We start from the raw sequence: 14685 nt of genomic DNA, 5'->3' as shown, positions 1-14685 counted from the left end.
GCCCCGCCGCCGGCTCGGCCTTCCCGCGGGGCTGCAGCGCCTCGCGCGGGGGGGATTCACCCTGAGTCAGCAAAGTCGCGCCCGCCGCTTCTCTCGGCACCGCCCGCGGGGACCGTGTGAGGGTTGGGGATGCGGCTCCTCGGCGGAGGCGCCGGGCGTGCGTGAGCCCGCGGCGCTGCAGGGGCACGGCCGAGGCGTTTAACACAAGCCGGGGCCGCGGTGTCCTCGCTGTGACACGGCCGCGATGCCCGACGAGCGCGCCGGGCGCTGCCCCGCGCCGGCCCGGGGACAGCGCTGAGCCGGGCAGGTGAGGCACGGCGGCTGCAGGGAGGACACGGGGAATTACCGCCCCTCCTGGATCTGTGCTGTTTATTTGGGGTGGGTTTTCGGGTTTTATGTTTAACCTAGAGCTGTTATTGTGTCACCCAAGAGCCTCACGCCCAGCGAGAGCCCCCGTTCCCTGAGGACCCCCCGTTCGCCTCACGGCCGATGAGACACCCCCCGCGCCTCTGCGGCTCCCCGCGTGAGTACGGCGGCCGCGGCCGGGCCGGAGGGGGGGAGCGGCACCGCGGAGCGGAGCGATGATGCGGAGCCGGTGCCGGCGGCGGGCGGGGCCGGAGGGGGCTCGGGACCGTGAGGGGCCGCGGCGAGCGGAGCCCCGGCACCGGCCGGGGCGTGGCCTGGGCACTGAATGAGTCCGGAGGGGGCGTGGCCTACGCATGATTGCCATGTGAGGGGGCGGGGCTTTTCCCTTGAGTGACGCGTGGGGGCGTGGCTCATACCGAATGACATATATGGGCATGAGGGATCTCGGCGGCCGCGCCTCGGCGGGGTGGGGGCGTGGCCTTGCGGTTTGAGTGACAGGCGGGGCCTGAGGCCTCGGTGACAGACGAGAGGGCGGGGCCTGTGCGCTGAGTGGCCGGCGGTGGGGAGCGGTGTGCGCTTTGATTGACATGCAGGCAGGCCTTAGACTCTGAGTGACGGATGGGGACTTGCCTGTGCATTGAGTGACAGGAGAGGGTGTGGCCAATCCCCAAGTGACTGGAAGGGGGCGTGGCCTCCACCCTGACTGACAGGTTGGACAGCGCTATATGACATAGGAGGGGCGTGTCCTGTCATTGACTGACAGGTGCGCTGGGCGTGGCCTCCTCTGACTGACAGCCGCGGCACGCGCCCTGCCCGCTTCCCGCGGTGCGCGGTGACGTCGTGCGTAACGTGGCCACGCCCCTCCCGCCCCGCCGCCGCTCCCGGTCCCGTCCCCGCCGCTCCCGCCGCTCCCACCGGGACCCGGCGGCGCTTCCCGGCGATGTGACGCTTTCCCGGGAACACCAGCGATCATGGCTGAGGTGAGAGCGGCGGGGGCCCGCCCGGGAACTTGTTGCGCGGGGCCGCAAGTTTGTTGCGGGGACCGGAGGCCCGCGGGCACCGGCGGTGCCGCCCGCTCCCCTCAGGGGCCCGCTCCCCCCCGAGCCCTCCCCGTTCGGGGCCGTCCCGGCGGCTGAAGGCCCCCGAGGGGAGCGGGCGGGACCCAGCGCGGCGCCTCCCGGTTTTTCTAGGACCGCGTATGCTAAAACATCGCTTTATTTCCTTTAAATATCTTTTTGTAGTCTTTAAGACAAAGGGGAATTGCTTAAAAGGTAGCGCGGTGTCCTGGCAGGGAGAGCTTTCTCACGGAATTCCCTGGATTTGGGGGGAGTTATTTGGGGATAAGGGGAGTTATGTTGTGGGCTATAATGGGGATGTAAGATGATAATGATGGGGAAATAATAGGGAAGCTGAAAAAAATCCTCTTTATCGAAGTGTTGGGTTGGTGGGGGTTGGATTTGCCCATCCCCATAGGATCAGCTTTTCCCTTTCAGGAGGGGGATTGGGACTGATGAATGGATATTCCATTAAGTTTCCCTCAAATTATCCCCAGATCCCACTCTCGAGGCTCTTTGCTGCTCCAACAGTATTGAAAAATATGTCAGACATGAAAATTTGAAGAGTACGTGTTGGAAAAGTGAAATCTGTGGGGCAGGTGTTGCTTCCAGGGCAAGCTGGAAGTGTCAAGATTCAATTTTACAGATGAAACTTTTCCCCCTGAAATTTCTGACTATATGGGGATTTTTCCTTAAATTATTTTCTCTTTCACTCTCAACCCAAAACTTTAATGGAGCAGTCTTCCTGTTGTTGGGACAACGTGTCCTGAGCTAATCTTAGAAGTTCTAAGAACCTGCCTGGGTGGTTTTGTGTCTCGAGAGGGAATCCCAGGTCTGATCCCAAAAAATGTGGGTATTAAATATTATTATTATTATATTACTCCTGCCTTCTACAGAGTTGGACAGTGGGGCCTTTGCTGTGGGCATCGGAGCACTCGGGGTGTTTGGCTGGAGGTTTTGTGCATTTTGTTCGTTTTCTCGTTAATTAACCCCAATATCAAATGTGATGATCTCGGTGTCCCACGGGCGCTGTGTCCTGTGGGGTGAGCTGTGGTCGCTTCCTGCCCGGTGTCCCGGCGGTGCCGGCCCCGGTGTCCCGGCGGTGCCAGCCCCGGTGTCCCGGCGGTGCCAGCCCCGGTGTCCCGGCAGTGCCAGCCCCGGTGTCCCGGCGGTGCCAGCCCCGGTGTCCCGGCGGTGCCAGCCCCGGTGTCCCGGCGGTGGCAGCCCCGGTGTCCCGGCAGTGCCAGCCCCGGTGTCCCGGCGGTGGCAGCCCCGGTGTCCCGGCGGTGGCAGCCCCGGTGTCCCGGCGGTGGCAGCCCCGGTGTCCCGGCGGTGGCAGCCCCGGTGTCTCGGCGGTGCCAGCCCCGGTGTCTCGGCGGTGCCAGCCCCGGTGTCCCGGCGGTGCCAGCCCCGGTGTCCCGGCGGTGGCAGCCCCGGTGTCCCGGCGGTGGCAGCCCCGGTGTCCCGGCGGTGGCAGCCCCGGTGTCCTGGCGGTGCCAGCCCCGGTGTCACAGCAGTGCCAGCCCCGGTGTCTCAGCGGTGGCAGCCCCGGTGTCACCGCAGTGCCAGCCCCGGTGTCACAGCAGTGCCAGCCCCGGTGTCTCAGTGGTGGCAGCCCCGGTGTCACAGCAGTGCCAGCCCCGGCGCTGGGTTTGCGCTGCCAGGGCAGGGAAATCCCTCTGGGAAGTGCAGCTGGGCACCTTTGGCTTTTTTTCCCTTTGTGGATGTTGTTCTTGTGGATGTTGTTCAGGGGTTTGTTGTTCAGGCCTTTGCCGTGTGGCAGTCTCGATATCACGCTCAGAGAGGAACAGGGGTTTTTTTCATCTTTGCCTTTTTGGAGGTGAATTCCTTGTGGTGTTTTGGCCTCTCAGTTTGAGGTGGAGGGGCAGGGGGAGCGTTTGATCCACATGAGGATGAGTCCAGGAGCACCTGGGGTTCATGCCGAGGCAACTGTTGCATTGTGTGGAGAAACAGTAATAATTTGTGATTTAACCAGGCAAGGTCTTGGATACAGTTCCCAGCTCAGTTTGTGTCCCTGCCCATGGCAAAGAGCTGGAACTGGGTGGTCTTCAGGGCTCCTTCCAGCCCAGACCATCCCAGGATTCCATGAATTTAGGGAATACATAGGGAACAGAGTGGGAATTCTCCTGAATTCTCCTCAGCAGGGCATTTTCCCATCACTCTGGTGTCAGCCACCTGCCTGGAGGAGCTGCAGATGACCAAAATACACATGGGAAAGGGTCAGACTGATGGTTCTTGCCCTCTTTCATCCTTCTCTCCCAGTTCAAAACCTTGTGCTGGCTGTTCTGAAGGGTGCACAGGAGCTCACCCTTCCTTCAGGAGCGATCCTGAAATTTTGTGTTGCAGAGATCAGTGACAGACACAACCCTCAAAGCCCAGCAGAACCCTCAAACTTGTTGAGTTGCACAGGAAGGCTCTTGAGAAAGCAGGGCTGGAGGCCAGAAAGTGAAACTAAATTCACCAAAAAGTGCTGCTTCACTTTTGCAGAAACAATTTGAATACAGGACAGACAAAGGAAAAAAAAAAGATTTTGAATATATATTAAATTTGGGATTAATAACTTGTGTTAGGGTTCTTTTTGCTTTTACACGATTCTTCATACTCCAACATGTCAGAAGTTTGTTCCAGGCATAAACTGGAAAGAAAATATCTCTAACTTAAGATCAGCTGAAGCTTTGTGACTGTTACAATATCCTGCATTAAGCTGCTTACGGGGTGGTTTTGGTGGAGGGAATGCTGATACACACAGATTTTCTCCAAAATAAGTATTTTAATGCCTCCTGAGAAGAAAAGACTGGGGCTGAAAAGCTTGATTAGCAGCTGAAAGAGAATGGGTTTTGTTAATTCAGCCTTTACAATGTCGGAGTGAAATGTAAGTGAGAGAATGAGATCTTCTGATCCCAAAAGTGGAAGAGCTGGGGTCAGACTTTTGTGTTGAGCAGAGGCAGCTCAGTACCTGCTGTAACTTCCAGAAGTGCCCAATTCCTGCTGCTCCTTTTGTTCCAGGAAGGGGTGCACCAGTCAGGTGTCTGCAGGCTCGTGCTGGGATCCTGAGCATGCAAAACTAAAGGAAAAAAGATGAGAGTTTGGGGTTTTTTGTTGTTCTTCAGTGAATTAGGAGGAGTACCAGGGCTGCTGCATGTGTGATCAGAGGTGAGGTGGGAGCGTTGGGGAATAAATATCCCTGAGTTTTGGTTGGGATAGCTTGGAATTAACTGCAGGCTGGTTTGGGTGCGGGTTGAGGTGGTCTGACAGGTCCTGAAAGGGGAGATCCTGCTCCTGCTGCTGCTTTTGTGTGGTGTCCCTGCACTTCCATGAGTTGATCCGTCTCTGCTGACAACCCAAGAGCTTCCTGCAGGACAAGCAGGGAAAGATCCCCAGGAGCTGCAGTGGGGCAGCAGGACCAGCCCTGGGGAGCAGCAGATCCCAGGAGGCTCAGGGAGACCTTGTGGCTCTGCACAGCTCCTGACAGGAGGGGACAGTGGGGGGATTTGGGATCTGCTCAGGAACAGGGACAGGAGGAGAGGGAACAGCCCCAGGCTGTGCCAGGGGAGGTTTGGGTGGATATTTGGGACAATTCCTCCTGGAAATGCTGCCCAGGGCAGTGGGGGAGTCCCCGTCTCTGGAGGGATTTAAAAGTTGTGTGTTTGTGGCACTTGGGGACATGGGGCAGTGCCGGGGATGGTTGGACTCGATGGTCCTGGAGCTGTTTTCCAGCCTGAAGGATTCCGTGAGTCCCTTCCCTGTGACTGATGCTGGAATTCCTGTTTCCCCCAAACCTCCAGCAGGCAGCCGGGCAGCTCCTGGTGGTTCTCACCCACAATCTTGGAGGTTCCTCAATTTTCTGACTTGCTGAAATAAGAACCTAAAGTTTTGCTTCTGCAGAGTGAATTTCAGAGGGGTTAAAAATCTGGATTGGCATTTTGTGGTATTGGTAAAGTATGGGAAGGAGCAGGAGCTCTCCTGTGGTGTCCATGGACAATTAAATGTCTCAAGCTAATTTCTTTGAATCCACTTCAATTTTACATTTTCACATTTCTGAAAGTTTAGTTGTTTTCAACCAAAAAATCAGTTTATTAACACTGTGTGCCTTAAGAAGTCATCTATAAATTCCTATTGTCTGGAAAAATTTCCCTTTTTTTCAGTGTTCTGCTTCTATCAGCTGAAGAATTTTAAACTTTGGGAATGTCACTGAATTCTGTTTCCATATTTTGAACATTACTTTCCAATTTCTATTTTGAACGGCTTCAGGACAGAATGCTGAAGGAATACGTGATCTGATAATTGTTCTTAGTAACCTTTTTGCATTCTTAGTATTTTTATTGAGCTAAGGTGTAGTAGGAAGCAGCAGTAAAGTTCACACAGTCACTGGTGTGTTTGCAGATTGAGGTGTTTGAACAGTCAGAGTTTTTGAGGAGGTCCTGGATACAGAACAAGGTCAAAGTAGATCAAATCCGGGTTTCCTACTGGTCTAAATCACAATTAAAATCAGGGTTTGACATCAGTCAGTCATATTTTCCCTGATTTGATCTTAGCTGTAGCTAATTGGGGGCTTTTGTGTCATTTTGAGCAGTGTTTGTAGAGCACTGCTCTGAGGTATCAGTGAACCTAACGGAGAGCTGGGAATTCTGCTTTTTCCCTTCCTTGGTGAGGGAATAAACCCCAGAGTGGTTGATTAAAGGCACTGATTGGATTCCCTCAAGGGAATTGCAGGCAATACATTGACACTCTGCCTTTCTAATCTTAAAAAGAGGGTGACCCTTGAGTTATTTTGTCATAATAGAAGAGTTTTGAGGATATTTTTTACATGTAATAAAACATTGATGTTTGTGGGCTTCCAGTCAGGGCTTCCTGACGCAGCAGAGGGATTTGGGCAGAGGCTGGAATTGTTGTAAAATTGTTTCTTTTTGAGCCTTTTCCTGGCCAGAAGCCCCAGGCTGCATTAGTATTTCCCTCCTAATCCATTCACGTCACAAATTGTCCATAGGAATGTTTCCTTGTGGTGCCTGGCATGTGACTGTGGCTGGCTTCTTCTGGAATTCTATAGCAGGAGCCGATCACTCCATGGAATCCCAGTTTCCTTAGCACGATATTTTAGATCGTTCCAAGAAGTTAAGGAAGATGCTGGAGTGCAAATAAATAGGGAGGTGTGGGATTGTGTCCTGCAGGTAGGACAGTTGTGATTGCCTGTGGTGTGGTGCTCCACAATCCTCTTGGAATGGGAGCTTCTCCTGGTGGAGCTGCAGGGATCATGTCCCGTCAGCCAAAGCCTTCCCTTGGCTGCAGCTGCCTCCTTCCAGCACCATCCTCAGCCTGCAGCACCTGCACTTCCAGAGGAGCCAATCCCTGGGGAAAATCCCTGCCTGGTGCTTCTGGAGTGGAACCCTGGGCAGAAGCTCCTTCAGCAGCCTGACATTCCCTGTCCCCAGCTGTGACTGAGCACCCCAAGAGCTGCAGGAGCTCCCCTTGGCAGGGGATTCAGGCTGGGATGGACCCGAGTCCTTCAGGGCAGGGATCCGAGGGGGGATCAGCTGCTGTGCTGGCACTCTGGTGTCACTGTCACCTCTCTGTCCTGCCCTGTCCCCACTGGACACTTCAGAGCCCCTGGCAGGGCCTGAAGGGGCTCCAGGAGAGCTGGGGAGGGGCTGGGGACAAGGCTTAGAGGGACAGGACACAGGGAGTGGCTGTAAGCTGGGAGTGGGTAGATTTAGGTGGATCTTGGGAAGGAATTGTTCCCTGGCAGGGTGGGCAGGCCCTGGCACAGGTGCCCAGAGCAGCTGTGGCTGCCCCTGGATCCCTGGCAGTGCCCAAGGCCAGGCTGGACACTGGGGCTGGAGCAGCCTGGGACAGTGGGAGGTGTCCCTGCCATGGCAGGGGTGGGATTTAAGGTCTTTTCTCCAGACTAAACACCTGCAGCTCTCAAAAATCTCAAAACTCGGCATTATGGGATGATTTGGGCTGGAAGGGAGCTCAGGAGGGCTCTGCTCTGACCTTCTCTGCTCTGAGGTCTCCCAGGCTTGCTCAGGGCTGTCTCCAGCCTGGTCTTGAAAACTTCCAAGGAAAAACACTGGGAAAAACTGTGGATACCGGGATCAAGTGTGAGGAGGGAATGGCCAAGCCAGGGCAGCTTTGCTGAGGTAGAGCCTTCAAGACTTTGATGTTCACATTTGGGATCTGTGAGTTCAGACATTGCACTTGATCTTTGTCTTCTGGAAGGACAGGAGTTTTCTCATGTAGCCACTAGAGTAAAAAAGTAAAAATCCATGGATGGAAAGGCTTCCATTTGAGGGATGTCACTGCAGTTTGGGCTGTGCAAATGTTCACAGGTAGAACTGGAAAAGAGCACCAGAGGTGGCTTTGCTTTTTTCCTTGCTTCAATATGTTGCTATTTTCTCCCCAAGATAAAAATGTGGCTTTTTTTAAATGTATATTTTAACACAAGTTAATTTGTAACACAACACACAGGGAGGGGTAGGCTGGGACTGTAGCCTTTCTCTTACGGAAAGGGACACATTCCCTCTGGAATAAAAGATGTTATTCCATATTTTACCAGTTCTTTTCCCCAGGCTCAACTCACAGGAGAGTTTATTAACTTTGGGATATTTTCCTTATTGCAGAGTTCAAGACCTGAACAAATTAATGGGCTTGTCAGGCATATTGCTATCAATATAAGGAGAATTTAATTCTAGTTTTTAACTGTTCTATGTAACACTTCAAGAGCTATTAAAGATACCTGAGTCAATTTGGACAGGATGTGTATTTGTCTTGTAGACACTGCAGATTATTCTGCAGATTTTCGGGTGTTTCATTATTCATCAGTTCTGTTCCGTGGTGTGAAAGGTGTCAGCAAAGACCTCAGTTCTGTGGGTAGAAGTGAAACTGTGCAGTGTCCTGGCCCTTCTGCTCAGCTGCTTTTGCTTTAGGGGAAAGAGAGAAAGCTCCGTGCCTTCCCCTTGGAGTATCCCCGTGCATTCCAAATGCTGGAATCAGCCCTGGCCATCTCCTGCCAGCGTGCAGCCCTGGGAATTGCCTGGGATAAACTCTGCAAGGCTGGTGCCTCCAAAGGCTGCTTAAATTAAATCAACTCACAGTGCCAGCTCCGAGGGGTCGGTTCACTTCCATCCAAATGGTGGGAAGAGGCAGATCCCAAAATCCAGGGAGATGTTCTGGGGGAACGCTGTGGATGTGTCCGTGTCTGTCCATCTCTGCTGCACTGACCTCTAGGACCTGTCCCATCTATTCCATATCCACACCCTGGGGAATGTGTGGGGTGGGATTTTTCCCATTTATTCCATATCCAAACCCTTGGGAATGTGTGGGATAGGATCTGTCCCATCTATTCCATATCCAAACCCTGGGGAATGTGTGGGATGGGATCTGTCCCATCTATTCCATATCCAAACCCTTGGGAATGTGTGGGATGGGATCTGTCCCATCTATTCCATATCCAAACCCTTGGGAATGTGTGGGATAGGATCTGTCCCATCTATTGATCTGTCCCATCTATTCCATATCCAAACCCTTGGGAATGTGTGGGATGGGATCTGTCCCATCTATTCCATATCCAAACCCTTGGGAATGTGTGGGATGGGATCTGTCCCATCTATTCCATATCCAAACCCTTGGGAATGTGTGGGGTGGGATCTGTCCCATCTATTCCATATCCAAACCCTTGGGAATGTGTGGGATGGGATCTGTCCCATCTATTCCATATCCAAACCCTTGGGAATGTGTGGGATAGGATCTGTCCCATCTATTGATCTGTCCCATCTACTCCATATCCAAACCCTTGGGAATGTGTGGGGTGGGATCTGTCCCATCTATTCCCTATCCAAACTCTTGGGAATGTGTGGGATGGGATCTGTCCCATCTATTCCATATCCAAACTCTTGGGAATGTGTGGGATGGGATCTGTCCCATCTATTCCATATCCAAACCCTCTGGAATGTATGGGATGAGATCTGTCCCATCTATTCCCTATCCAATTGGATACATACTGGAGATATACTGGATGTGATCTCCTGCCTGGTGGTTGCTGCAAGTGTCCCTAACCCTGAGAAGCCCTGTCGTTCCTGAGGTTCCTGAAAATACCCTGGAATAAAACAGTGGTGTCCCCGCAGTGCTGTGGTTTGGGGCTCAGTGTCTCCTTTGTCTCCTCACATGAGGTTTGTTCCCTTCACCCCTCCGAGCCGGGGTCTCCTGCTCTGGAGCATTCCCGCTCCTGCTCCGAGGTGTGTCCGTGCAGCAGCAATCCTTGGGCACTGCAGTTTCTCCTCACTGCCCACCAGTTGGGAGTTTCTGGGTGATTTCTCATTCCCTTGAGCTCACACCACACTGGTCACTGTTATCTGTGCTGGTGCTGCAGTTCCAGAGCAGTTGCAGTGTGGATTCCCTGTGGATTGTCAGTATCCCGTATTTTGCTGTCGTATTTTTCTCTCCCTGCCCTTGGATCCCATTTTCCTCTGGTGGGTAGCAGCTTTTTGTTCCCACGAGTGCCCTTGAGGTGGAAAGTGCTTTGTGCTTCCCTGGGAATGGCTGAGCAGAAAATGGGGATCCACTGAAGAACAGGGCTGGAATTCCTGTTCCGTGGCCATCCTTAGGAATGAGGATCTGCTGATGCCAGCACAGCCGTGTGATCTTAAACCAGACAGGAAAGTTTCATCACTGAATGCCCCCAAATCCATCTGCTGTCCCCTGGCCAGAGCCACCAGCCCTTGGAGGCACAGAACGGGACTGATCCCGCCAAGGAATTCTCTGGAACAGCTTCAGGCAGAGGATGCCCCCTTACCTTCTGTGCTCCAGGCTGGCACTGAAGGGATCGCCAGCTCTCCCTTTTCCACCTGTCCAGCCTCAAACTCGTGCTTGCAGCACCTCTGGCACTGCAGAGCCCGGGATAAATCAGGGAGAGGCTGGAAAAGCGGTGCCAGTGGCCGTGGGGACGGCTGGGCTGGCACAGGTGGCAGTGCCACAGCGGCGGTGCCAGGAGGTCACTGCTGCTTTGGGCAGAGCCGGGCATTAATAAAGATGGGCTGGAACGTGGCACTGCTTGGAGCTGGGAATAGAAGCAGCAGTGATTGGCAGCTCATGCCAGGCTGGACAGGCAGGAAATGCAGACGGGAGAAGCCACGGGCAGGGCAGGTGGGAGAGGGAACAGAGCAGAGGCTGCGTGTGGGGCTGGGGCTCCCTGAACCCCCACTGGCCCTGCTCTGTGTCCTGTTTCCCTTCTGAGTTAACCCTTCCCCAGAGCTTCCCTTCCCAGCCTGGAGCTGAGATCATTCCCTTGGTGCATGCACCAGCCAGAATTCCCCAGGGGTTACCACAAAATCACTATTAATTTATAAATCCATAAACTGCCTTCCAACTGAGACCTCCTCAAAGCTTCTCTGTTACATCAAAAATTACCCAGGAAATGTTTTCCGGTTTTGGAAAGAGGTTTTTTTGCAAAGTGTTAATTTGTGTAAGGGGCTCCCAGCAACAACACATTTTAATGGCCTTAATAATGGCTATTCCTTCATTCCATGAGGAATTCTCATTGTGGTTTGGGATTCCTTTAAAAAAATGTGTCCCTGAATTGAAGGAAAACAGGGAATTTATGCTCAGCTTCAAATGGGAATCATTTCTCTTAAACTGGGACTCACTGGCCCTGGAATCTGGGATATCCCTGGGTTGTGGGAAGGGGGATTTATACCTGGAGTTACATCAGAGCTAAAGCTTTAATAATTTCAATTTAAGAGGAGTTCTGAGATGGTATTTGCAGAATTTATTGTTTACTAAGGAAAATGTTTTATCCCTCATAAATAATATAAATGAAATAAATATAAATGAAATAAATATAAATGAAATAAATATAAAGAGATAGATATAGAGATAGATATAAATATAGATATACATATAGATATAAATATAAATTTCTCCCTCATAAATAATATAAATGGAATAAATCCTCCTCAGGCCTTTGCAGGCCTTTAAATCCAGCTCTGTTCCTTGGAGGGCAGAGTCATTTCTGGCAGAAGTTTGGAATTAAGGAATCATTGAATTAAGGTTGGAAAAGACTTTTTAAGGTCGTTGAGCCCATCCTATGTGTCAGCACCAGCACTAATCCATGTCCCCAAGTGCCACCTGCACCTGGTTTGGGACACTCCCGGGTTTGCTGCTGTTCCAAGGGATCCCAGCCCTTTCCATGAACAAAAGGAGGGCTCTCCATGGCTTTTTCCTGGCCTGGGAAGGTTGAATTTACTTGGTTTCCAACCAGTGATTGCTGCAATAAACTCATTAAGGCTTCGTTAATTTGTATTAATGATTGCATATTGCATTCTATTAATTACCCAGGTTTATCAGACAAACAAAACACCAAATACAGACCAGGCCTTGCTGGCTGATCCTGATATTCAGCTCCAATCAGTAACGCTGGACTCTGGAATTTGTTAAGATAATCTTTGCAAATAAAGGCTTTTTTTGGGTGTAGTGATTAGCAAAACTTCCCCTGGTGTTGTGCAACGATCTGCAGAAGTGTTTGTGGTGTTCACCCACTTAAAGTGAATTTCTGTGGGAATCCTGAGGGGCTGCAGGAGGGACTTGGGACAGGGAATGGCTTTCGCTGGCAGAGGGCAGGGAGAGATGGGATGTTGGCAAGAATTCAGTGTTTATATTCTGCTTTTTCATTATTCTGGACTCTTTTTGAGTTTGTTTGTGCATTGGACACTCCCACAAAAGGGAGGCAGGCGTGTAAGTGACATTATTCCCTCAGAAAGTCTTTTTCTTCTCACTTCGAAGAGCTTTTGATATAAAAGAACTTCAAATTGGACAGAATTTTTTCAGTTTTAGGTTTTGCTTTGCTGCATCACTAGGCTGAGTTGAGAAAGAAGCAAGGAGAGGGAAAATCCTTTAGAAAATCCAAATTTTCCTTGAGGACAGCATTATCTATTAATTAATAGAACAATATCCATGGTGCCAAACAATATCTGAGTTTGCAGGAGGTGACAGGAGCACCACAGGGAAAATTCAGCTTTCCTAACTTGGAAGTAAACACTTCATTACCCTGTGCCTGAAAAGAGTGGAAACATTTGCCTGAATTATCCAAACAAATGAGCTTTGAATGGCTGACATGCAAATTTCCCCCCAGGAGGTTAAAGATTGGCAAAGGGATAAGCAAGGGAAAGCAGGATTTTATGGAAGAATTTGTTTGTGGAGGTTAGAAAGACCAGGTTACCAAATTTTGGGCCAAAGAGGAGCTCTGGGACGTGCCTTGTTGGGGAAGTCTCATTTTCTTTCTCAAAATTAATATTTTCTGATGGTTTTTTGGTTTTTTTCCTCGCAGCTGGGTTGGAGATAGAGATTAAATTGATTTTTCCTTTATTCTGTAAAGAATTCTTACTATGATTTGGGATTCCTTTAAAAAATATGTCCCTGAATTGAAGGAGAACAGAGAATTTGTGCTCAAATGGAAGAATAATTCCTCTTAAGCTGGGACTCAGTGGCACTGGAATCTGGGATATCCCTGTGTTGTGGAAAAGGGGATTTATACCTGCAGTTAGATCACAGCTGAAGTTAAAGTATTATTTATTTATTATTATGCTTTATTTATAGATTATTATTTACAAATATTTGTTTATAAATATATTTTTCTACAGAGAGTTGTTCTATATCAGCTGAATTATTTGATTTGTACAGGTTCAACATAGCAAAAATAATTTCCTTTCTTTTCTTTTTTTTAGCCTTCTGTTGAGTCTTCAAGCCCAGGTAAATATTTGTAATAATTTCCAAAGATTTTGGCATCCTGTGAGTGGAAAATTTTTCAAGGAGTTCCTTCAGCTGGATTGTTGTTACCTCTTGAGGTTTTATTTCTTTCAGAGAAATAATTAATTGCTTCATAATTAAACCTTAGAGTCACTCCTCCCTGTCACACCCTCAGTGTGGGGGCAAGGTTTGGAGAATGGAATTCAAATTGTCCAGGGAAAAAAGGGGGGAAACATGAGCAGAGTTGGGATTAAAAATCAGGGGAAAAGGGGGAAAACATGAGCAGAGTTGGAATTAAAAATCAGAAAAGGGGGAAAAGATGGGCAGGGTTGGGATTAAAAATCAGGAGAAAAGAGAAAATATGAGCAGGGCTGGAATTAAGGGGGAAAAGATGAGCAGGGTTGGAATTAAAAATCAGAAAAAGGGGAAAAGATGGGCAGGGTTGGGATTAAAAATCAGAAATTGCTGAGTGACGTGTGCCAATTCCTCCATTCATGGCTTTGTCATTGTCCCCAAATGGAACCAAAGAACTGGAGGGGAAAAGGGATGGGGGAAAATAACTCAGAAATAAATCTGCATAACTGGGAAATTTGGTCAGGGTACATTTTGGAAAAGGAATTTTTGTCTTTGCAGCAGTAAATGAGGAGGGTGCCCGAGAGTAAAGGAGTTTTTGTTGGCTGAGTTTTTGTTGGCTGAGTTTTTGTTGGATGAGTTTTTTACTCTCTGTAGAGCTCCACTGAGGCAGGTTTGTGATTATTTCAGAGTGAACTGATCACAAACTGAATTTTCCAGACGGGATGTGCAGAAAGAGGGACCTGCTCCTTCCTTCCAGGCTCTCCCCCACAAAGGAAATCCCCCCGAATAACCGGCCAGACACAAATAATTTGAATTTTTGCTCACAATCCCGCTTGGAGCGTCACCTAAAGAAACAAGTGAAACCCCCCAGCTCTGTGAGGGTGTGATGGGACTGAAAATGTTTTTGGGAATGTCCCCCCAGGAGGTTCAGCAGCCTCTGATGACCATGAGTTTGACCCCTCTGCTGACATGCTGGTGCACGACTTCGACGACGAGCGCACGCTAGAGGAGGAGGAGATGATGGAGGGAGAAACCAACTTCAGATCTGAGATAGAGGATCTCAACAGGGTACGTGGCCTGAGGGAGCCCCAGCCAGCCCCACAAAACATGCAGGGGTTTGGATTTTTATTTATTTTTATTTATTTTTATTTATTTTTATTTATTTTATTTATTTTTATTTATTTTTATTTATTTTTATTTATTTTTATTTATTTTTAAAACTTTTTTATTCTTTATTCATATACTTTATATATTTTTATATTTATATATTATTTATTTTTATTTATTTTTAAACTTTTTATTCTTTATTTATATATTTAATATATTTAATATATTTAATATATTTTATATTTTATATATTTATATATTATTATATATTATTTTTATTTATTATTTTATCTATTATTTTTTATTATATATATATTATTTATTT

The 14685-nt window shown here is 49.5% G+C and overlaps 1 protein-coding gene across 3 annotated transcripts in view; it reads left to right on the top strand.

The window, feature by feature from the left end:
- The first annotated feature begins 35 nt into the window (after window positions 1–35).
- Window positions 36–14685, top strand: part of MIER1 (MIER1 transcriptional regulator) — a 37150-nt gene continuing 22500 nt past the window's right edge. Inside the window, exons 1-4 of one of the 3 annotated variants that reach the window (XM_063406886.1) lie at window positions 36–307; window positions 431–523; window positions 13157–13181; window positions 14176–14321. In XM_063406886.1, coding sequence (XP_063262956.1) covers window positions 14223–14321 — 99 coding nt within the window. In that variant the 5' untranslated portion in view covers window positions 36–307; window positions 431–523; window positions 13157–13181; window positions 14176–14222. Of the gene's footprint in view, window positions 308–430; window positions 524–939; window positions 1347–13156; window positions 13182–14175; window positions 14322–14685 lie in introns of those variants that run through there. The other 2 variants (XM_063406885.1, XM_063406884.1) reach the window with 2 other exon arrangements.

The sequence above is a fragment of the Prinia subflava genome, chromosome 10 (assembly GCF_021018805.1).
Source record: "Prinia subflava isolate CZ2003 ecotype Zambia chromosome 10, Cam_Psub_1.2, whole genome shotgun sequence".
In the NCBI taxonomy this organism is placed as follows: domain Eukaryota; kingdom Metazoa; phylum Chordata; class Aves; order Passeriformes; family Cisticolidae; genus Prinia; species Prinia subflava.
The sequence above is the reverse complement of the archived record's forward strand: the minus strand, read 5'-3'. Positions and strand labels throughout refer to the sequence as shown.